Below are 24,237 nucleotides of genomic sequence, written 5' to 3' on the forward strand. Positions count from 1 at the left end.
GAACTCAGAAATCCGCCTGCCTCTGCCTCCCGAGTGCTGGGATTAAAGGCGTGAGCCACCACGCCCGGCTGCTGGGGTTCCTCTTGACTTCTCCTCTTCATTCAGTCTTGGACCCCTCCCCATGGAATGGTGCACCCATGTTCAGTGTGGGTCTTCCCTCTCTGAGAGCACCCTCACAGACGGACCCAGAGCTGTTGCCATGGTGATTCCAAATCTAGTCAGATCTGCCATCACACTTACCTAACAGGCAGTGGCCAGCATCTTCCACCTTTCTGTGTTCTGTGGAAGAAAGGCTAGTCCTGGAGAGCCTTCTAGAGGAAGTGTTAGCAGGAGCTAGACCAGGAGGTTCCAGCAGTGCAGGAGAGGCAGAATGAGGCTGGCTGTACTCACTGAGAGTAACCATGAATGTCAGGGTACCCCTTCTGCTAAAGGATTTGTTCCTGACCCCATCTCACCTCAGAACAGCTTCTGGATTAAGGGGCAGAGGCAATGTGTTCTGCAGAGCACCAGTTCCTGGGGCTGAAGCAGAGCCCATATGCCTGCCTGCATGGGCTGTTAGGATTATTGAAGTATGTATTCCTTGGGAATTTTCATGTTTGTAGAGGATAAAATCAGATGCATCCGCCCTTTGGGGGGTGCAGAAGCCCCACTGTGGAGAGCATGAGGCAGGGGGCAGCTCCTGGGCCATCAGCAAGACTGGGCTTTGTCATAAAGAGGTACTGTTGGGGTTTGGTTATTTGTTTTGTTGTTTGTTTCTTTTTTAAGACAAAAATCTCTCTATATAGATCGAACCGGCCTCAAATTCAGAGATCTAACTGCCTGGTGAATGTTGAGTGCTGGGATAAAGTGTGTCCCAGCACACTTGGCATAAAGAACACTTTTTTAAGTTAAGATTTGTTTTTACTATATGAGTTGTTCTGCCTGTGTGACTGTGTACCATGTGTGTGCCTGGTACCTGCAAAGGCCAAAGAGAACCTGAGATCTTCTAGAACTGGAAGCTCAGGTGAGGTTCTGAGCTGCCATGTGTTCCCAACTGCTCAGTCATCTCTCCAGTCAGCAGAGAGCACTTTTAACAGACATTGCTATGTCCCCTTCCTGTGCTGGGCCTGCTGGGAAGCGTCTCCCCATCTTCCTCATGGTTGAGGCCATGAAAGTGAACAACCAGAAACAGACTGAGGGGGCCGCTCACCTGCTGTTGAGAAGTGGGTTTCACCATGCAGACCTAAGTATCTATAAGCCTGGGAGCTAGGCCCCTTCCCGTGTTGTGTGGCCACAAACCACAGAGCCTCCACATCTGTGAGTGACTCTGAGGTGGGCTGTTGGTGACTGTCGCTGAGCTCTTCTGCAGAGCCCTCATTACTCCTAAACCTGCCCTGCCAGGACTGCCAAGGCAGAATGGGTTCTGGGAGGGGAGACTCCAGGCTCTCAGTTGCTGGTCTCTGTAATACCTTTGCCTCAAAGCATATCCAGCCACTGTGATGACCGCAACAGGCACCACAGCCTTGCCCTGGCCTGGTCAATGGCAGCTGTTTCTGAAAACAGCTTCACACATGCCCAGATTAGCCCCTGACCAGAGAAATCGGCTCGTTCTGGCAAACATGCCAAGGCTCACACAGAGAAAAGTCCAGTCGAGTTGTCTTGACATTAAAGCCCCCATGCTGCCTCTGAGGCAAAAACTGGCCTCCCAGTGTCTCCAACTCAGTATGGAGATGTCCCTCCTTCTCCAAAGCCTCCCAGTACTCTTCTAATTAATGATGTTGCTCTGTTGTCTTGCAGGCTTTGCTGTGGCCCAGTGCATAAACCAGCATAGCTCTCCATCCCTGTCATCACCGTCGCCACCGTTTGCCAGTGGGAGCCCTGGTGGCAGTGGAAGCACCAGCCACTGTGACTCAGGAGGCTCTTCCTCTGCACCCTCAGCAACCCAGAGCCCGGCAGGTATTGGCCATGAGACGTGGGGGAACTTTGGGAGGCCCTTTGGGACCCTGTGCCCCCTTGTTTCGACTCTGACCTCTGACCCACAGCTCCTCTTGATGGTGTTGGGAAGACACTGCCACTCAGTGGTGCTCTTTATGGTTGGGCAAGACGGCATTATCTACCAGCTGCATTAACACTTATCTTGGATGCTCTGCTCTGCTCTGCTGTGACCACAGAGCTATAGGGAATGGCACCAGCTAGGCCCAGCCTAAGTGGCATCACTTCTGTGAGTGTCACCTGGAGGGGTCTCTCACAGAGAATTGTGTGAAGCCTGGGAGAAGGAAAAGGCATCCCTTCTAATTGGGCTCCAGCATCAGGTTTCCTCTCTCTAAGGGAGTTCATTAGGATAGAGCAAGGTCACCTCTTGCTGGCCTTTAACATACACCAGTTCGAAGGCCATAAAAAGAGTCCATTAAGAGGGATTAGACTGTAATGCCTCAGGCCACCTCCACCTGCCTTGTCATGGGCTCTTGTGAGCAGCTTGCACACAGGTTTCTGTCTGTTCTGCATCAAGTCCCAAGGAACAGACATCAGCTTTGGTTCCTGATTAGCATGGCCCTAAATGCAGCTAAAGTAGGGGTAAGCCCAGTGTCCCAGCAGTACAGGGCTTCACACACCCAGCAGCCTGCACCCTCTCAGTGCCCTTATCTGTGCCTCCAAGGTCTGATTAGAGCCCCACCCAGTTTAACTCCCAGGGCACCTATCCGTGAAGAACCATGAGGAGAGGCCACACCTGCCAAAGGCCGTAATACTGTACCCACCACAGGTCCCAGTGTCTTCCTGCATATTATACTTCCCTCGCTGACACTTTCAGTTTCATCTTCCTGACAGTTGATTAAGTCACCCTTGTACCCATGCCTGTGACTTAGGGGATCCTAGCCCACCTGTACTACCCTACTCCCACAAGGTACTTGTTCCCATCCCCTGTTGATGTCTCAAGGCCCAGGCAAGATGGTCACCCTTAGGCCCACCTCACTGGAACCTCTTCCAATGTACTGTCAGATCCTCTCCTTGCCCCCAGGCTAGTGAGGAGTAACATCTGGACTCCGTTGAGGGTTAGCTACCCATTGAAGCAGTTGCTGAGCTACCCCCCAGAAGAACATCCAGGAAATGCAGAGGGAGCATGCTTCAAGGCCAAGGCCTCCTCTGGAATCCTATTTTTGGTCTCACCTTGCTCTGGGACAGGAGTGCAGGGTTGTATATCCATGTGCTGTGTTCATGCACTTGCTGACATGCACATTTCTGGATCTGCATATGAGCCCACTCCTGTTTGCCAGCACTTCTAGGACAGAAGATCTTTTTTACTTAGTATAGACACCTTTCTTCCATTTTTGAGGAGGTAGAGCCAACATCTAAGTGAGCAGGTAGCCACACACTTCTCTGCCTAAAACTAAAACCAAGAGAAGCCTTACACTGTCCAATCAACCCTATGACAAGTGCTCATTATTTCTACCTTGGCCTCCCTCAGCCCCCATCCCTACTATTCCCTGCCCAGTGCCAACAACATGTCTTTGAATCTCACAAATCCAGGGGCCATTAGCCTAGCTGTCACATGGCCAGGCAGTTCTAGTGAATAAGTGATAGTCAGGATCTCTAAGGTGTCTGCTCCCTCTTTGCGTCCCGGCAGGCACACCAGCCCCATTTTTTATGTGACGTGACAGTAAAAGCCTGAGCCTGGCTACCCATCCACCTCTGTCCACTCCACAATAGCTCACCTCTTTTAGAGAGGCTGACCTGGCCAAGAGCTCTGCTTCATTCTTGGGGAGGGAATCAGATGTTCTGAGACACAGCTGTTGGTCCTGAGAAGAGACTCCTGGAGCCCACGAGCATCTCCACCTCAGTGTTCCAGTGTAGGTTATGCCTTCGATCCAGAACCAAGTGTGTGCTTTGTTCCTGAAGGTCCAGCCTAGCCAGACTGTACCTCCCACACCTATTCCCTATCAGGCTGTGCTAAAGGACTGCCAGAAACCACGTGTCAGAGTTTGACACTAGCTCTAAGTGGTAGCGCAGTATTTAGGAAGCAGAGAATAGCCTACTGGCCAGTTTTTGTACCTGACAAGGGCTGCCACCATCAACTAGAGGTGCCGCCCTCAGCTAGCCAGCTGGTAGTTAGATGAACCTGAGGAGCCAGTGCCGCATCATCCACCGTATCTGCCTGCTGCCCAGCCTAAACAGCACGGCTTTGCCAAGAGTCCATTTGTCCTCAGAGTAGTTTTGAGGGCATGGTACTAACTCAGAGCACTGCTGACATTTTATTTACTAAACCTCCCAGAGGCTAGGGAGCTGCTTAGGATAGAGAGCAATGGCCAGCCTCCTAGAAGCAAGGAAAACAAACTCCAGAGACTCAGAGACACCAGTGTCCACTGCAAGGCCAAGTGTCTGTTCAGGAAAGTATTGATTGATGCCAGCAAAAGGCCAGTTCCCCATGGCTGCTCCAAGTCATACTCAAATTTATACAAGGGGCACATCACAAAAATACAGCTGGTGTAAGGGTTAGGGATGGGTAGTGTGATAGGGCAGCTCTAGGTCCCAACACCTTCCTGTTGATTTCAAGACAGCCAGAAGAACAGATTGGAATGTTCTTGAAAACAAAGAAACTCTGTGTGTCTGAAGTGAAGACCATACAAATAGCTTACCAAACCCCACAGGTAACAGACCTGCCTTGCACCAGTTCAAGAGCCAGTGAAGACTCATGCTTTTCTAGCATTTCACGTGGCCTGGACACTCATGGTCAGTGTGGGTTCCTCCCCGGCCCATACATGGTCACCCTGTGTGTGTATACCCTGCATGGTGTCCTAGGGCTGGGCGCCTTACCTGGGTGCATTACATCCACACCTCCCTGATGCCTTCCCTACTCTCCTCCATTGGAAAGCATAACGGTTCTGACAGATCATGTGACTTATCTGCCATGCTGCCATTAACAGGTGGGAGAATCCAAATGTGAACCGTATCCTTGGTGACAGCGTAGCCATGTTCTGCCTTCTAAAATAACCCAGCAGAGTACAGGACATGCCCCTGAGTCTTCCTGGGTATCCCAGGGGGATACCATGGTCCCAGGTCATAGTTTGAGTCCTGACTGTAACAACTGTCTAACAGCCGTCCTTCATCATACACAGTTGCCTGTGGAGCCAGCTCCAAAGCCATGATCCCACTCACTTAGTCCAGGTAGCAGATGGCTGGGCCTTATGGGTCCCAGTCTGAGGAAAGCACAGTAGAACCCAGACAGCCACATTCTCTTCTGATTCAGGGTTATCCCCAAACTAAGCATGAATCTGGCTGAGGCATGAATCCGGGAGGATTACATGTGCATCTGCTTTGTCCCGCTAACTGATCCCATACTTCCTGTCTGGGTCTGAAAGAGACCCACATGTACCCCAGGATGGGCATTCTCCGTTTCTTGTGGGGAGCTTCAGCCTGTGCTCCCAGGCACCAGTGGTGCAGGTTGCCCATCTTGGTTAGGGAGCCTTGAGACCTCTGCTAGACAGGCCCTTTCCCTGGCTGTTTCCAGGCTTCTCCCTGGATCTTCCTCACTGTGCTGTCTTTTTCTAGATAGATGGGTTTGTGCTGAGTTCCTACTGCGCACATACGTTAGGGACACCAGTGACCAAGCATGTTCTCACAGATGACCAGAGGCAGGCCAGGACCATCAGATCACCACAGAGGCATGTGTGCAGTTGAAACCCACAATGAGGGACCAAGCAGGGGCTCTACCAGCTGGCACAGACCAGCTATAGAAAGTTCTTGTATTCCTAGAGACAAGACCCAGGGAGTAAATGCTGCAATCCAGGGGCCCCTAAGGAACGGGCGTCTGAGGCTCATACAGGTTGGCCTGTATCCATACCTTTATCTTGTTGGAAGCAAATAGATTCCTTTTCCCCACCTCCCAAAAGCTTTCCTGCAAACCCTGCCCTTCTGAGTATAGAAGGGAAGCAGACTGTCTTTGAGAAACAGCTCCTGTGCCTCATGGCCAAGACCTCTGGCCAGAAGTGGTTTTAGAGCCTGTAGGCCCGGCTCAGATTGGGACCACAGCCAAGAGGAAGGGTGCCCTTAGCAGTCAACTAGTGTGCGATACCAGCAGTGCCTGCTGTATCCCCTTTCTGCCATATAAAACTAGGCATATTCCAAGTGGCTTTTTAACAAGGGCTCAAATTGGGAACCCACTGACACCCCAGACTAAGAGAGAACCCATAAAGAATTCCCATAAAGAGGGAACCAGTCAGACAGCGAGTGAGTTTTGTGTTCCTGGTCAGCCTTTGCTTATCACAGCTACACTAAAGGGTCTTGCAGGGACTTGAGTGGTCTGCTCCAGCACCCAGGCACACTCAGTCTTGTTTTCCCATTGCTCCTTCTTGTGTCTTAGTTCTTACGTTTTGTAATTAGTCTTGCTGTGTTGCTCAGACTGGCCCAAGTGATCCTCTTGCCTCCGCCTCTGAGTTCTGAGACTGTGGCCTCTGCCATGACACCCGACTCCACTGCACTTCAACAAAAGTGCTTTTGGGTGGCCAGCCCCTCAATGGAGAGCTTAACACCACGTATTTCTTTATCTGTCCCAGGAACCAAGTGACTCACATATCTAGCTCAACTAGATGGCAAGCCTCAGCTTGACCCCTGGTGAGAAAAGGCAGTAGGCTAGGCCAACACTTTCTCTATGAAATCAAACGCAGTAGCATGGAAGGAGTCAGTGGGCTCCTTATCAGAACAATGTGGGCCCAGTGCCCTGTGCACCCTCATGGTGTTGTGTGCACACATATGAGCATGCGTGCTCAGTGTCAGACCCAGTTGTATACACTCACACTCTGTGGAGTTGTTTCTGAGACAAGTCCTACCATGTAAGTCAGACTAGCCTGGGACTGATGCTCCTGCCTCAGCTGTCAGAGTGCTGAGATGACACTGGCCAGAATGCCTGTCTTTATGGAGTCCTGATGAGGAATTGTCCCTCAGATACTGGTCCCACGATGTACCTTAGTTCCTTGCATTTCTAGCATCCACATGTGCCAGTTTTAGAGTTTCTTTGTGAGCCTCTTTGAGGCAGAAACCAGGGAGTGTTTATTGGAAATGATGCTGGAGAGAAGGTCAGGCTGCCCTTGCAAGTGTAAATGTCACTCTGTGCACTTACAGCCACTATCCCAAGGGCTGACAGGAAAAAGAAAGGGATGGCTTCTGGGACCCAGGCTTGAGAGCCTCCCTGACCTCCCTCCCCAGGCTCCCTTCTTTCCTTCAGCCTCTCTAAGCATCCTGCCTAGATTTTTACACTAAGGTTTTGATCACCCAGTCCATAGACCTTTAAGGGCAGACACTTAAAGGAAACAGTGTTGTCTTTTCTCTGATGTTCTGTGCGTGTGTGTATGTGTCTGTGTCCACACGCACACGTGCGCATACGTGTCTGTGCACATTTTGAGGTGGTAAAATACAGCCAACATAAGATGGACCAGTGGACCATCCTCAGCATGGTGTTTGCGCATGCTCCCGCTGTGCTTGCTCTGTGACTTTATTCCTAGCTCTCCTCTTAGAGTTTGCCTCTGAGACCACCACCCTAAGAACACCGTGAGTCCTCCCTCTTGTTCCTGGTCCAGCTTGTGCATTCCCACTTAGCTACCGAGTGCCTAGTCTCCCCATTTCCTGCTCTGTGCCCTGGTCCTGGTTCCCCAAGTCATGGTTCCAAAGTCCTGGGACTTTCCCAAGTCATCCCTCTCCCCAAAACACCACTGAGGCTAAGGCAGGAGTCAGGTCCAGCATCCAGGATAGACTTCAAACTTGAGGCAGCTCCCTCCATGTCACCCTCCCCTGCATCAGAAATGCTTAGTTCACTCTGGCCTGGCTCTGACCCTCTGACCACACCCCTCCTTCCTGCAGGCATTTCCTCTTGAGTTTCCCATCTTCCTGCGGGTCCCAGATAAAACTGAGAAGGAGTTTTATCCTTTTGTCCCCTGGTTTTTCTGACAAGACCAGAAGTTATCAGTGACCCAAATCTTTGCACAGGATTGAGCCTTCTCCGTCTCTAACCATATTAAGTTACAAGAGTGAGGGATTGAAGCCCTGTGCTTGCCTGGCATGCACAAGGTCTGAACCCAGTCCCACATAAACCGAGCCTCGAGGTACATGCTTGTAATCCCAACACTCAGGAGTTAGAGGTAGAAGGAGTACAAGTTCAAGATTCTCCTTGGCTACATAGCAGAGTTTGAGGCCAGCCCTGACTGTGAGACCCTGTCTAAAGAAGAAAAGAAAGAAAAGTTGCATAAATGAACAATTTTTTCCTTAGCTCTCCTGACCTTGGCTCGTCTTGGGGACAGCATGGACATGTCCTGTCTACATGGTGGGCTGGCAGTCTGGGTTCCAGCTGAACTGTAGCCCACTGCAGCCACAGCCCTTCTTCCTTTGTCCTTGCTAATGCTGTGTCGGTCGCTGCTGTGTCCTTTTCTTTTCCACCTCACCTTCGCCGTTCCATTGTTACAGGCTTTCTATGACCTGTCGCTGTGTTTTCCCTCTAGTCAGGAGTGGCAGGAAAGGACGCCGGCGTGTGTTCAGCCTGTCGGAGGCCGACAGTCACGGCGGCCACTGGGTTTAGTGCTTCGACCAACAGCTGCCACGGCAACTCACGCACAGTCAAATCAGGCAGGTCTCCTTCAGGAGTCCCCATGGGCCCACGCTATTCCTGCCACATGTAACAGGGTCGGCATGAGCAGGGTGGGCAAGCTGGGCTTAGAGAACACGCCATCAGATCTCAGCTTCCTCTCCCTTTCTGTCCTCAGCCCCAGTCAGTCCTTCCTGCCTTATATTAGAGTATTGCCCTTGTACAGCAATCAGGCTCCAGGCAGCCTCTCCAGAGTCAGCCCTGAGCTGGAGGCCATGTCCCGTATGTCCACACAAATCCCTGCAATCCCACCCACTATTGACTAGGGAACTGAAAGCCTGCAAAAGGCAGCCTAGGATGTTCTTTCCCAGGCCTTGGCCCAAGCTAAGCAGCAAATGCAGCTACTAGCATCCAGGCCCAGTGTTTCCTCCTTGGTCGACGCCATCTTTCCAGTGCTCCCATCACTGTAAGCGTCACCAGAAGAGGTGAGCCGGCTCTCCTTGTCAGGGCCACTGCTGCTGCCATCCTGGGACGTTCTCCTGCTTGCTGACATGTCCATGTGCTGACAGTGTGTGTTGGCAGCAGCCCTTCACTTGGCTTTCTGTTCGACAGCTGTTTGGAGCTTTGCATCAGCTTGCTACACGGAGCCCTTCCTTCCTTCCCACAGCACTTGCCTGCCAGTCCAGCCTATATACCACCAGTCCACATCATTTCTGGAAGCCATCACTTACTTTACAAAGGCCTTTGAGACCCCACCCTAAAGCAGCAGATCCCATCTGAGGGGCTCAGCTTCCTAGTACTCTCACAGGCAGGGGCTGGAGGCTCCGCAACGCTCCTGGGAACACAATCTTGCTGTGGCTCTCTCTGCCTCCCCAGCTCATGCCCAGACCCCTCTTCTCCAGCCCCAAGTATGTAGCCTTTAGGTCTGGAAGCCTCAGCAAAGCAGAGGTGCCAAAGGTCCAACAAGTCACCTTTGCTGCTCAAGCTCTGAGCAGAGCATGGCCTCTCTGTGCCTTCCTTGGGAAGCCTGCCCTGCTTCTCTTTCTCTGCCCCCTTGGTTAGATAAATTTGCTGCCCATTTTCAGGAAATAATTTCCAGTACAGACAGCAGTAGAAGGTGGGAGCAAAAGGACATTCCTTTTTTTTTTCTATTAAAATAACTAGGGGTATTTTTTAAAGTGAGAAAAAAACAGCCCTTTTAACAAAAAGTTGCTACTTTTCTAAAGCACCCATTTGTGTGGCATTGTTGGTTACTTTGCTTTTTTGATGGATTTGAAGGTGTGTTTGACCATGGTCTTCCTGCCTTCATGATTATTCTCATCCTCAAAAGCCCCACTAGAGAACCAGGGAAGAGGTAAGAACCCAGGAAGGCAGTGTTTCTGCTCCCTATCACCAATGGCAGGACAATTCCATTTGCAGCGGGGGTCCTTTCCAAGCCACAGTCTCTCATGGAGGCCTTCCCAGGCAGGCTCAGACCTGTCCCAAAACTTTGAAAAAGGTCACTGAGCTGCTGAGGGCCACTTAGACATGGAGGGTTCACACAGGGTCACAACAGGAACCTGAACTAAAGCCAGCCCAGCTCCCAAGCCTGGCTCATACGGTGGGACAAGGGGAGACTGTGCGCAGCGGCGGCGGTGTGAGCACGGCAGCCTGCACAACAGACACCTCTGTCTCTTTTTGCACCAGTTCTCACTGACACCCACAGCCCCCAAGCAAGGGTGGGCCCAAAGCCATGGGAAGTGGCTCTCTCTAGACTCCTGCTCTCTCCCTCCTGTGTTAAGAAAGGACACTGGGTAAAGGAGCTCCTGGGCGAACATTTGGCTAGCATTATGCCTGAGGCCCTGGGTTCCATCCCCAGCAGTCCAAAAAACAAAGTACAGCTCTTAGAAGGAACGGAACTGACTGACCCTTCATCTTCCCAGAGTCCAGAAGGAAGGCACACGGCAGCATGTGCTGGTGTGCTGGCCTAGCGAGCGAGCGAGCGAGCGAGCGAGCGAGCAGCATGTGCTTTCCTCCCCTTTGGCTCCCCTGCTTGCCACCATTCCTCATGTTGCCTGCTTTTATTCTGTTCTTCGTTCTTCCATCCTTTGGCTCTGTGTTTGGTTTGCTTTTCTGTTTTATTTTGGCTTTAGAAAACAAAATGAAGTCACCAGAATAACATTGAACTAAAACTACATCCCATCTGCCCCAAGTCCCCTCATGAAGCTCTAGGACTGAACAGTTGCAATCTTCTTCGGAGGCCTGTTAACCCTAGAATCCATACAGATATGAACGTGTAGCCAAGCCACAGCCCTAGCACTTCCTCTCAGGGTCTTAAAGTCCCCAGGCTGAAGTGCTGAATGGCTCTTCCCTTGAATGCCACACATTCCTGGCTGCCATCATTGAAAAGCAAGTGGCCTGCATCTATCCAGTCTCCAAGGGTTTAATAAAGAACCAAACAAACAACAACAACAAAAATTCTACATCGGGTGCTCATTTTGGCAGCACATATACTAAAAATTCCATATTGGGTGGAGGCTAGCTCAGTAGTGGCCCTGGGCAAGCCCATCTGCTTGGTGGGTGCTAGCTTAGTGCCTGCAGAAGGCGGAAGCTCACAACAGTACAAGATTTTAGAAACTAGAAAGTTCTACCATTTTTTAAAAAGCTGTTGCACTGGATGCCTTGGCAAGTATCTCCAAATGTAGGCTCTGGAAATAGCCTGGAATTGTAGAGATATCCCAACCTGTTTGCTTTCAGTTTCTGTATTTACCATTAGGCAATGCTCCAGACTCTATGCCTGCACACAAAGCCTGTCCAGACCAGGTTTCACTTTCAGTATTGAGGTGTTGGTTTCAGACAAGGCCTGAGCTTTCACAAGTCAGGTACCCACGATCCTAAGACACTATCCCTAGGCCTAAGTTAGATGAAGCTAGGAGCTTCTGGGTCCCATCAAGGAGTTGGTGGAACAGGCAGGCCCCTAATACTAGCAGTCTCCCCACAGAGTTTCCCACCCTGGTGCAGTGCAGGAGTGGCAGGTGCCAGCTGAGTACAGTGTCACTGGAGCTGAGAGTATCTCTGTTTTCCTTCCCACCTAGATGCTCCCACGACTCCAGAACAGCCTCAGCCTCACCTAGACCAGTCAGTGATTGGGAATGAAATGGATGTCAACTCCAAGCCCAGCAAGAACTCATCGGCCAGGAGCTCTGAAGGGGAGACAATGCACTTGTCCCCTAGCCTCCTTCCCGCCCAGCAGCCCACCATCTCCTTGCTCTACGAGGACACTGCTGACACACTGAGTGTCGAGTCACTGACCATTGTCCCCCCGGTCGATCCCCACAGCCTCCGAGCCCTCTCTGGCATCTCTCAGCTCCCCACCCTGCCTGCAGCAGATACGGAGACCCCAGCTGAGGGTGCTGTAAACCCAGAGCCTGCGGAACCCACAGAGCACTGAGTGCGCACCAGAGCTCTCCCTTTGTGTGTGCGGCCCGCTGGTAGGGACCCCCCATGCATTTTGTGACAGCAAGACACACTGGGAGCACCCACAATTCTCCACGGCCCTGAAAACTGCCCTTCATACCTCTCTCTACAAGACAACCACCAAGCACTCATTTGCTCTGACCTCTCTCGCTGAGCAGGCTGGGATCCTAGAGACGGCCTCCTGTGTAGAGACGATGGCATTGGCCACCTCAGAGGGGTCTGGGGCCCTGTCCCTGATCCTGACCGCCGCAGGGGGCAGGACCCACTGGCGCCGTCCTTCAGGCAGCTCCTTTGTCTTCTCCCCCACAGAAGTGTGTGTGCACACAAGAAGTGGACAAGGGAACTTTGGGTAGAAGCCTGTGGAGAAGCAACCCTAGAGAGACATCTCTTTGGGCTATTTATTTCTGTTTTTGGCAACAAATGAAGAGATTTATTTTAAAAGAATCTATTTTGGAGGAGGGGCAAAAAGAAAAAGCCCTCAACCATAAGGCTCGGAGTCACATTAGAAGTGTCAGCTGTTAGATTCCCTGTCCTTAGAACTTTTCCATGGTGTTATTCTGAAGTTGTGGGTGTCACTTCCTCTGTTTTCCTGAGTGATTCTTCTTTCTCTGTCCCCAACTCTACAAGCCTGTGGGGTGATGATGTCTCTCCCTGAAACACTGAGGTACTTCCGAACAAGATGAGAGAGACCTGAGTCCGCTCGGGTCACATGGGTGAGAAGGCCAAGCCTCTGCTCTCGCATGACCTGGATGACGCCTGTTCCCTGCGCAGGACACCACCCAGACGCAGCTCCCTTCTCTCTTCATCCAAGAAAGACCCATTAGCCCAGTGTCCATGACAGAAATCAAAGGCACAGAAAGTCATCCTCAGATATAATCTGCTTCCCAAGATGCAAGTGGATGCCCATCTAGGGGCCCAGCTGCAAAATGGGTGACCAAAAGCAGAATCCCACCCTTCCCCCTCCCTCCTACCCCATCCTTTGCTGCTTCCACACAGTATGAAAACCCCATAGTTGTAGGCATGTGCCAGCAAGGAACAGATCTGTGCCATCAGCCCCTCCCTCCCCTGTACTGGCCAGGCTTCGTGGCAAGGCCCTCTATGGCTTCCTACAGATTTGGCCTCACCCAGTTTCAGTACCCACCAAAGGCAAGCCACAAGGGTACCTCACACATTACCATCTGCTCGTCATTAGACCCTGACACCCTGCTAAGCTAACTTCCCTGCAGGCCCCAATGCTCAGTTTCCAAGAGAAAGCAGTGCTCCCTAGGAACGTAGTGGAACCCATGTGGACTGGCTGCTCTGGTCTTTAAAAGCACTCCAGTGGGCATGCTGTCAAAGACACAAGATGTTTTCTAAAACAGAAGGCTGGGTCAGGAAGTCAACCAACCTTCCTTAGAGGCAGCCACTCCAAAGGCCCTGGCAAAGAAGGATGTTCTAGGATGCTTAGCCCCTGGGAAGAGAGGAAAGTGATGGCCACTGGGAACAAGAGCTCTCTGGACCCCACAGCCAACCTTGGGTGTTTTTTGCTCATTTGCAGGGAGGGGTAGACAAAGAAGCAGGCTAGCCCTGTCTTCAGCACAACTGTACACTTCGGGTTTTGAAATGACAGTTGATAGGGTCAGCATAAATGTTACACAATTCAAGTGACTCTCTACCCTGCAGTGTGGTCTCCAGAGAAAAGCCTACAGCCACCCTAACCCACCTAGACAGGTCAGCCCTATCCTTCTGTGACTAGCCTCCTCTTTGCAATCCGGAAATTTTAAGGAAGGGAAAAGATTGTGCCCACGGTGTTCAGCAAACCCTGAAAAGGCAACTGCTGTGTAAAATTCACCAACAATAAGCCTGTCCCCACAGCTGGCTTTTAAGGTTGCTCCCAGAGGGTTCCTGCAGCCAGGAGCCTAGGGCATACCTCCAAGTAAGCAAATGTGGACTTCCTGTGAGCAGAACTGTGGCCCACTGCTGATGAGGGATGGGGTCCTGGAGGAAGCAACAGGACCTCAGGACTCTGAAGAAGGACACTGTCTCCCCTAGGTGTTGGTGGCATTGGGTACAATCCAGTCTTCAGGAGTACTCTGCTAGCTTGGCAACTGTGCTCTCCAGACAGACCTACCCAGCGAGAACCTACGGGGTCTCTGTAGAACTGAGGGATCTGAGGTCCAGTAGGTCCCACAGCTCCTGACCTGGAGGTCCCAGAGTCAGCCTCCAAAATCATTACTCCCATCTCCCAGGCCATGCATGCCACGTCTGCCCTGGTCTCCCTCCCTTCTGCAACTGCCCCAGGGCAGACTAGCAGAGCTGGCCTCTAACCCATCACCTCAGCTTTGACCGTCACCATGGCAACATGCAGTGCTGCCTCCTCCCTGTTGAAGTCTTAGGCAGGTGGGACACTTCCCACAAGTCAGACTCAGTGTGGTTGTGAGCGCCCTCTATGGTGGAAGTGGTGAAGAGGCTTCACCTGCTACTCTACCCACCAAACACTTGCATTGGCAGGAGTTGGCTGACTGCATCCTAAGGATGGCATTGGCTTTCTCTGTGGCCTCTGACGTGCAGTTGTAAATAAGGCATGGGTAAACCAAGTCTGATCTTTTGTAGAGGCAATAAATATATTTCACACAGTCACAATGGGCAGAAGGTTAAATGCTCCTTCCCTCCCTCAGAGCTGAAGCTGCGAGGAAAAAAGAGGGGGAGGGGGCAGAACTGGGAAGGTCTGGCCAGGGAAGTGCCTGCTTCTGCCAGCAGGACTCATGCTTTGTGGGGATTGAACCTGAGGGGAGGAATGAAAGCTAGAACTTTCTTGTAATTTGAAACTTGGCAATAAAAAGCAAAACCAATGGCCCAGGAGTGTGGCCTGCTATTCCTCAGCACCATGGTGGAGGCTATGCTACAGGGAGGGTTACCAAATGTCTTGACCTGTCAACAGCGCCCAGGTGGGACATAAGGACTAGAGACCCCACTGACATCCTCAGCTCTGCCCTATCTGGGAAGGGCCTACTCATGAAGGGGAACAGAACCTTGAGTTGCTCTGCCTTCAAACCTAGTGCTCATTCTATATATATATGATATGGGCTGCTGTGGCCCTGCCTGTCCGGATGGGGCAGGAAAGACCCGGGGACCAGGAAGGGCTCCCCACCTGGGACAGTCAGGTGACACTGGTGATCACAGTTCCTGCATACACCAACGTGGAAATCCCTGGGTTCTTCTCAGATTCTGATCCAGCTTGAGTCTATCCCAGAAATGCCTGGGGCCTTTAAGAGTCTTGAGAGCAAATCCAGAAGAAGAAGCTGGACACTTTCAACCTCGATCCAAGTCTTTGCAGGAGAAATGAAGCCCAGCCCTGTACTGGCAGCCAGCAGAGCCTACTTCCCCTTCTGGACTGTGGTTGTCTTAATTCCTTGGAAGTCCAGCCATGATGTCTGGGCCTGGGAAGCTCTGAAGTTCTTTGATTGGGGTTGGACTCTGCTCACCACTGGACATCAGCCCAGGCCCACCTGCATCCTCTTTTACCCCACAGCAGCCTTGCTTGGTTCTGTGGGCATTCACATGTTTCAGTAGCCTCAGTGACTTCAGGATGGACAGAGGCCAGGAACAATAGTTTTCAGGGGGCTCAGCTATCTCCCTGTCTATCCTGGATCTCCAAGTCAAGAACTAGGCCCTCAGGGGTGTAGAGTCCCAGGTGAGGGTGGGCAAGCCCATACCTCATGCCGTCCCTTATTACAGCTAAGGAAAGAGGGGGATCTGAAATCTGTATGGCAGAGATGCAGGTCCCTAGGCTGGGATAGGAAGGAAAGGGTGAAGCAGCACTTCACAGACTTGGATACATGTTAGAATCATCTGGAACTTAAGCCCAGAACTAGAAGCACACACCCTGGTCATCAGCATGCTGAACCCACACTGAGAGCCCTTTGCACTGTCTGGGCCCAGAGGTGGCCTACAGCCCATCTTACATGGGGGTGTGGCTGGCTCTGACTGTTTGCTGCTACCAGCACCCACCCTCACAGCCTCCCTCAGCCCCGCAGAAGCCCTGCTTTGGGCATGTGGGCACTTGCATGCTTAGTAGCTTCAGTCTAGTGAGGGAATTTACTGTAAGTAAACTCAGGGAGGTAGCTTCAAAGTTGGGGAAGTTAGGTGACTCCTAGTCAGTCACAGCTCTGTGTGTGTGTGTGTGTGTGTGTGAGAGAGAGAGAGAGAGAGAGAGAGAGAGAGAGAGAGAGAGAGAGAGAATGAACATGCATGCATTTATGTGAAAGGTGGAAGCCAGAGGTCAACTATGGTTGTTGGTTGGCATTCCTCAAGTTATACTCTTTTTGAGACAGAAATTTTCCTCTTTGCCTAGAGTTCACTTGTTTGGCTAGATTGAGTGACTAGCAGCAAACCCCAGGAATTCTCTCCCCGCCGTTCCAGTGTCACCTCACCCTAATTACTTTTTTTTTAAATATAAAAATGTGGGTTCTAGGCATTGAACCCAGGTCCTCATGTTTGCAAACCAAGCACTTATTCCCTGACCCTTTATGAATTGATTCTCTCTGGAATCTGTTACCATAGAAAACTGACTAATCTCAAGCAACACTACTCTGTGGCTGGTGTATCTGTGTATCTGGCTGGGGGCCAGGCACTTTCCGTTCTCCTGTTGTATCCCCACAGTGTGACAGATCTGCCCACTGCAGGTAGGAGGGGCAGGTGGCAGCATTCTGCCTACCCAAAATCTGAATCCTTCACTGGAGGGCAAGACTGGGTCCCAAGCAACTAGATAAGGAAAGCCCCTTCTACTTCCGAGTGCTTCTTCATGGCTCTCCAGGACACTAGGAAAAAGCCCTCTGGGCCTAATGTGCTTTTCTCCAGAGGAAGGTGGGTCTGGCACCACTTGACACTTGGGGTTTCCCAGGAATTCACTCAGGGGTACATGATACCCAATGGGAAGCTTGCATGCCTCACTCTCTCCCAGGCAGGCCATCATGTCCCCATCTTGCCTTGTTCACGGTCTATCACTCAGACTACCACTGCCTTACCCACAGCTAGAGCTCACAACCATTAAGGCCCTAGGTTACCAAGTTCTGCCCTCAGCCTGTCACCTAGGTCCTGTCCCTCCTCTGATTGTCCCACACTTGTTCTCAGCCTCCCTTCCTGATAGCAGCTCCACTCACCTAGATACACACACCAGTGTGCTAGACTCACCTCCTCAACCTACTGTATGGAAATTAGAGGTCAAACCTAGAATAGAGGACCCTGCCCTGCCTCAGTGCCAGGCTATGCTAACATACTCCCAGCAGGATGTACCAGCTCAGGCTCAGTTCATCTGGCACCTTCTGGAAGCCCAAGGAGACGCTATTCCATGCCTCTCCCAGATTCTCATGCTCTGCCAGCCTTGGTGTCCTGATGGCTGACTCATTGGGCTCTAACTCCATGGTCATATGGCTCTGGGTCTCCATGCTTCATCACCCTTCCTTTCCCTAAAGACACCAGTCATGGGGACAAGGACCTACCCTGATCCAGGATGACCTCATAAAATCCTCAGCCTGCTGACAAAGACCATAGGTGCCAGAGAGTAGAGCACAGACATGCGTCCTTAGACAGTCATGGTTGAGCTTGCTAGTGTGCCAGGAATGAACACCACCACATAAGCTCAAAGCAAGCCCAGAGAACGAACCTTTGGAGTTCTGGTGATAGTGTTTGGATTTGGATTTTATTGTTTTTTAGTGGTATGTGGTATTTGTGTGTGTGTGTGTGTGCGTGTGCGTGTGAGTGCGTGCACTTGCACGTGTGTTTATGTGTTTTGGGTAAACTTGTATATGTGTATGCACATGTGTTTCTGCAAATGGAAACCAGCAGACAACCCTCAGGCACTGCTCCTCAGTGTCTTAGTCAGGGTTACTATTGCTGTGATGAAACACCATGACCAAAGCAACTTTGGAGAGGAAAGGGTTTATTCAGCTTATACCTCCCCATCATAGTTTATCATCAAAGGAAGTCTGAACAGAAACTCAAGTAGGACAGGAATCTGGAGGTAGGAGCTGATACTCATCATTGCTTGTTCGACCTGCTTTCTTATAGAACCCAAAGCCACCAGCCCAAGGATGGAATCATACCACCCAAATAGGCTGGGCTGGGCCCTTTCCCTTCAATCACTAATTAAGAAAATTACTCTCACTTGTGTCAAGTTGACATTAAACTAGTCAACACACTCAGGTACTGTCCACCCTGAGGGTTGTCTGGTTGGTTAGTTGGTTGGTTAGTTGGTTGGTTGGTTGGTTGGTTGGTTGGTTTTTCAAGACAGGGTTTCTCTGTGTACTCTTGACTGTCTTAGAACTCACTCTGTAGACCAGGCTGACCTTGAGAGACCGACCTGCCTTTGCCTGCTGCGTGCTTTGATTAAAGGTGTGTGCTGCCATTTCCTGGCCCACCTTGATTTTTTTGAGACAGAGTCTCTCACTGACCTAAAGCTCACCAATTAGACTAAGCTTCGGGAAGGCTCTAGAAGAGATGAACACTTGACTAGAGGATGGGGTGGGGTAACCCAAGTCCTCTGGGGCCAAAGTAAGCACGGAACAGTAGCCCCCTACCCTCCTTCACCTGAGGGGCATCAGAGCTCTCGGCCCTCAGGCATTTTAGCTTGGATCTGTGCTACCATAGCAGCTCTCCTGGGCATCTTGCATATTTGGCCCCCATAGCCCTGTAGCAGTAAGTGTCATATCTGACTGTACACATGCCAGCCTCTTGCCAGGAATATACTCATGGATGCAGCAGACAAGCAGAAGGCCCCTTTCCACCTCAGCAGCCCATCTTGGTCCCTCCCTGTAACACCTGAGACCTGTACCCTGGACTGGAAGACGTCAGTGCCATGCCTTTGAGGTTCATCCATGCTGTGGCATATACTAATACCTTGTTTCTTTTCTATGGCTGAGTATTTGTCCATCCTGCTTGTTCTGTCTGTTTACCTGCTAGTTAGCCGCCTTTGGCTTGAGTCCCTGATTTGGCAGTGATGACTTCTTGATTCGGTTCAATTCAGCAAGCACTAGACAGAGCCACCTGGGAGCCAGCCTTGACTGAGTTCCAGGGACCCAGATGCAGCCTCTGCCATCACAGATCTACTCACAGACAGACAGGTAGACAGACAGACCACTGCTGTCAACCTGTACCACCTGTAGGACAGGGCACCGTTAGACCGTGAGGACCTTCTCAACCGCCCACATCCTTATCTAGAAGTGGGTCCAGTGAGAGCAGGCTGGCCCCCTTACATTCTGGGTCCCTTTACAACACATGACATATTTACACTGAGAGTCCAGTCTGTGACTTGAGTTCCTATGCTGGCTGGGCCTGGCTGAGCAGAAGAAATAGAGAGGCACACACCTGTCCCCAGGGGTTCCATGAGCACAGGGTTCACTCAAGGGTTCTAAATTAAACTGCATGGTTGAATTCAGATGGTAAGTAGGTTTGAGACCTTTGAGAGGCACCAAGTTGGCCCAAGGTCACATGGGAAGACAGCTCTCAGTTGATAAAGGAGTTCAGGACGAATTCAGGAAGTAACATCACAGGTATGGTGGGCCACATCCACAGCCATGTTCCAGGAAACTGTCCCTGTGTCCCACATCCAGCAGTGGTCATCTCCTTTGGGCATATTCAACTTTCCCCTTTGACCCTCTCATTCCTACCAGCCACTGAAAGATCTTGCATGGTGGTGCCAATTGGAAAAGTCTGGGGAAATCCAGAATTCTGTGATCTACCATGATGAGCTGTACAGCCCTGGATGGCACCTGGCCAATCTCCCTCCAGACTTTTCTTTGTGAATTTTGACAACTGAAGTATAATGGATGTCTGCTTATGCCCTGCTTGGACACAGAGCCAGCCTCCTGGGCTCAGCTCAGCTCTATTATTCCTGGAGGCTCCCTTTCTAAAGAGCACGGCAAGTTCTAAGATAATGACGTGTCCCTTGGGTGAGCTGCTGCCTGAGACTAGGTGTAAATGTGACTTTTGCTACTTCATCCTAACTCAGCCTGAACCTTTCTGATACTGTGACAAAAGCCTGAAGCAGGCAGCTTATGAAGCAAAAAGGTTTATCATGGCTGGGGTCTTTGAAATTCCAGCCCAGAAGGTGGTGGGCCCTATCTCCTTTATAACTGTGCAGCAGATGGTTGCAAAGCAGAGCTGCCAGTGTCACAGCTAGAAAATGAAAGAAAAAGAGACCAAAAGTCACACAGTCCCCTCACACACACTCCCATGATGGAAGATCTCCCATTGCATCACATTGTGCCATAGCTGAAGAGCTCCAGGGACTCTCAAGGCCCAAAGTATAAGAGTTAGCTAGCCTCAACTATGTCTCCATCTGCTGTTCTATGTACAATAGAAGCTGATTGTGGAATTCTCAAACCACATTCGTAAGGTTATAGCTACAAATGAGCAGATTGCCTTCCAAAACATCAAGTGATCACCTCATCTTCCTGGCCCAAGTGCTGTGTGTGTGTGTGTGTGTGTGTGTGTGTGTGTGTGTGTGTGTACACGTGTCTATACATGTGTCTGCAGGTACAATTATGTATATTTATGTGTGTACACACGTGTGAAGGGAAGAGAGTCCAGCTGTAGCTGCCATTCCTCAGTCACTATCATTTGTTGAGATAAGGAACTTATCTTGCCGGCCTGGGACTCAAGTAAGCTAGGCTGTCAGGCCACAAGGCCCAGGGTCCTCCTTTTGCCACCTTTCCATCCCTGGGATTACACGTGTGCACCACCATGCGTGCCTAGCGTTTTCAGCTCAGGTTCTGGCATAGAGCTCGGGCCCTCGTGCTTGTGAGGTAAGCACTTGTGCAGCTGAGAATCTTCCCAGACATAAGATACTGTTCAAGCCCTCCAGTGCTCAGCCCAACCCCTTCCTCTGTGAAGCGGAGCCTCAACACCTCTCCACCCTCCATGTGCCCATGGTCCCTAGCCACCCCAGCTGCAGGTCTGAGACAGAGAGAGCTCACCACCCCCAGCCCTGCTTTCTGGTCCCCACCAGACAACATGTATCTCCATTAGATGCTGGGAGGCTGCCTCAGAAACATAGGTCGGTGGCAGATTCTGTTTTGTTCTGTTTTGAGACAGGGTCTCACTATGTAGCCCTTGCAGGCCCGGAAATCACTACGTAGATCAGGCTGACCTCTAAGTCATAGCCCATCAGCCTCTGCTGCCTGGGAGCCAAGATCAAAGGCATGTGCCATCACTCTCGGCTTTAGAAGTACACTCTTCTATACAGGAGAGGAGCAACCAAGGCCCAGACCAGAGGGTGACCTAGCCCAGATCCCACAGTTCCTGAGAAGTGCAAATGATTCCTGCTAACCAGTGTTTCCTTCATGCCAAAGACGGAGTCTCCAGGCTCTGCCTTTGGCTGCTTCCCATCATTCCTCCGTTGGCAGTGGGCCCAGCTCAGCCACCTGCACTCCCTAGTACCACATGTGAGTGAGCCTGTCCTCTCAGAGTGAGAGCGGGACAGTGGAAGAGGGGGAAGGGGAGCTCCTGGAAGCTACACCCAGCCAACAGTCCCAACACTCCGGCAGCACCACCCACCACACCCTAGATAGCCAGCAGCTTCCTGGGAACTGCGTATAGTTTGTGCAGCACCTTATCTCTCCTTGAAGCTGCTTAACTAGCACACCTGATTTTTCCTCAGTCGACCCGAAGCCACACGCCTGCAGAGCCACCGCAGTGGTGCCTTGGCCTTAGTGACATTTGTCACCAAGAGCAGGTGACTACATGCTGACCCTCTTCCTGAGGGGCAGAGGAAAGGCCTGGCATCTCTGCATCCACTTTGCACCAGGTTCTATGTGAGAAGCCAGGAAGACTGTAAAAATGCAGCAACGCCCAGCAAGCCAGGAGTTCTGAGCGCAGGAGAAAGTAAAGCCTAGGAAGGGGCAAGCAGGCCAAGGAGGGCAGGAGCCAAAGACATCCTCTCTAAGTTATCGTTCCCAGGTATTCTGTCACAGCACCAATAAAAGTAGCCAATGCGGCCGGGCGTGGTGGCGCACGCCTTTAATCCCAGCACTCGGGAGGCAGAGGCAGGTGGATTTCTGAGTTCGAGGCCAGCCTGGTCTACAAAGTGAGTTCCAGGACAGCCAGGGCTACACAGAGAAACCCTGTCTCGAAAAACCAAAAAAAAAAAAAAAAGTAGCCAATGTGGGGGGGGGGGAAGGAGCCAATGCACCACGTCGTCTCCCTCACCCCATCCTCTTCTCCAATGCCATCTTCACCTCCATCTTTCCTCTGGTTAGCTCCTCCACCGCCATCTTCAGCACCGTTGTCAGCATTTCTATGCCACAACCTCATCCCCCTGAATGCTAGCCTCTACTGAGCGCTCCCGGCCTCAGCCCTGTGCTCTTTGGGTTGTTATGGTCTGTCTCTGAGTGGCACACTTGCCCTCTTACCCACTCTGTGCTCACACACAGGTTCCTAGGCTTGCCTGAGGTCTTGGGTCTGGGTCTGACTCCCAGACAAATGAGGCTGCACAGCCCTAAGCCCTGAACCTCAGAGACATCCCTGTGGCCTGGCCAAGTTGGTCCCTTGCACTGTCACCATGGGCAGGGTGTTACTGCAGCTGCAATAACAGTCTTTAGTCCAGGTCCTCACATGTTCTACAGCTCTGAGGACAGGCAGTCTGGAAGGCTGCGGACGGTGAAGTGATTCTCAGAGAAGGAACTGCCCCAAGCCACACTCCACCCTCCCAAAGTCACCTGGTTTCCCAGGAAGAGAAATGACAGCAGGACCAGAGATACCTTCAGCCACCAGGGACAAGAGCCACAGACACCTTTTGTGATCACCTTTCATCCCTACTCACCTGAGAGAGAAAGTGTCCCCAGCGGGGTGCTAGACACCTTTAATGATAGGGTCCAAACATCCATCCATCTCTACCCTTTGAGGCTTCCTGGGGAGCCTGAAGCTGAAATTCAGCCTATTTATTTGTGGGTTGTTGAGTTAATACCGTGCCTTGTGTAGCCAAGGAAACTGTGTGGATCATTCTGGTCTCAAACTAATAGCAGTCTCCCTGCCTCAGCCTCCTGGGTGCTGGGATGACAAGGCTGAGTGAGGTCTCACACTGGCTTTCTGTTTAGTTTCTGATGTTTTCACTGAGTTGCCACCAAACACCACAAGAAGGGGGTCTTACCTGCAATCAGATTACGCTTTTCAAAGCTTTGAGTTTCAAAAAAACTAATTATGCAGGGCAGGGTGGCAGGTGTCTGTCAGGAGTTCCCAGGACAAACCCAGGCTACATATAGTGAGACCCTGTCTCAAAAACAAATCGGAGCAATGCCCAGCAGTTAAAGTATGGACCACTCTTCCAGAGGACTGGAGTCCAAGTTCCAGACCCCATGTCAGGCAGCTCACATAAGCTCCAGGGGATCCAGGGTCTCTAGCCACCGTGGACATCTGTACTCATGTGTGCATGCCCACACACATATACACATGTACACAGATTATAAATAAAATAAACATTAAAAATGAATAAATAATAACTGGTTAAGTAGTAGCACTCAGCCTTACTGGCCAACAGGAGTGGCACTGAAAAGCCTGAGCATGTCCAATCTTGCCTCTCGGCCTGGCATCATAGTCTCTCAGCTGCCAACCCACTCTTCAGCTATCTCAGCCTTCCTGGATGGTTCCCCTGGACCTAAGCTACTGATAATGTGATGTACATGCCTGAAACAGCCATGCTAGGACCAGGCAGAGGTAGAAAGGTTGAGGGGGGCAGACAAGAGCAGAACCCTGGTCGGCTGAGAGCCCTGGAATGAACGGTCATAGGGATACTGCACTTATGTCTGCTCTTGCTCTCACACTGTGTCCTGTGGACCAGGCACCACTGTCAGGCAGCCTCAGTGTGTAGAAGGGAATGCCCATGGCCGGAGAGGGAGAGTAGCCTGCCTAAGGCCCACAGCTGCTCAGGACAGAGTGACACCTAGGCCCCACTTCCCTGACCTCAGAATTCACGCTCTCTCTCCCACAACCTAGATACTAAGTGCCCTCATCTGAACTTCTCCAGCTCCCCAAAGGCTCCCAGATGGAATCATAGTCTCAGGCAGTGACCAAGGGGTGAGTTCCTTTACTCTGCCTGGGACATGGACTATGATGTGTTGTGCCCACTTCAGCAAAATAATTTCTGTAGCCTGTTCCTAGAAGGAAGGGCAACAGCGAATGCTGACCTCCTGGCACAGGGGGATCTCCAGTCACATGTTCAGTTCTGAGAACAGAAAGCTGTGGTTGGCCAGGGCTCTGAAAGT

The 24,237-nt window shown here is 51.3% G+C and overlaps 1 protein-coding gene across 5 annotated transcripts in view; it reads left to right on the top strand.

The window, feature by feature from the left end:
- Clec16a (C-type lectin domain containing 16A) overlaps positions 1–14,837 on the top strand; it is a 205,698-nt gene extending 190,861 nt beyond the window's left edge. For 3 of the 5 annotated variants that reach the window (XM_021184743.1, XM_029470210.1, XM_029470211.1), the window contains 2 exons: positions 1,777–1,935; positions 11,620–14,623. In XM_021184743.1, coding sequence (XP_021040402.1) covers positions 1,777–1,935; positions 11,620–11,975 — 515 coding nt within the window. In that variant the 3' untranslated portion in view covers positions 11,976–14,623. Of the gene's footprint in view, positions 1–1,776; positions 1,936–8,462; positions 8,587–11,619 lie in introns of all 5 variants that reach the window. The other 2 variants (XM_029470213.1, XM_029470212.1) reach the window with 2 other exon arrangements.
- Positions 14,838–24,237: the final 9,400 nt, after the last annotated feature.

The sequence above is a fragment of the Mus caroli genome, chromosome 16 (assembly GCF_900094665.2).
Source record: "Mus caroli chromosome 16, CAROLI_EIJ_v1.1, whole genome shotgun sequence".
Taxonomy (NCBI): domain Eukaryota; kingdom Metazoa; phylum Chordata; class Mammalia; order Rodentia; family Muridae; genus Mus; species Mus caroli.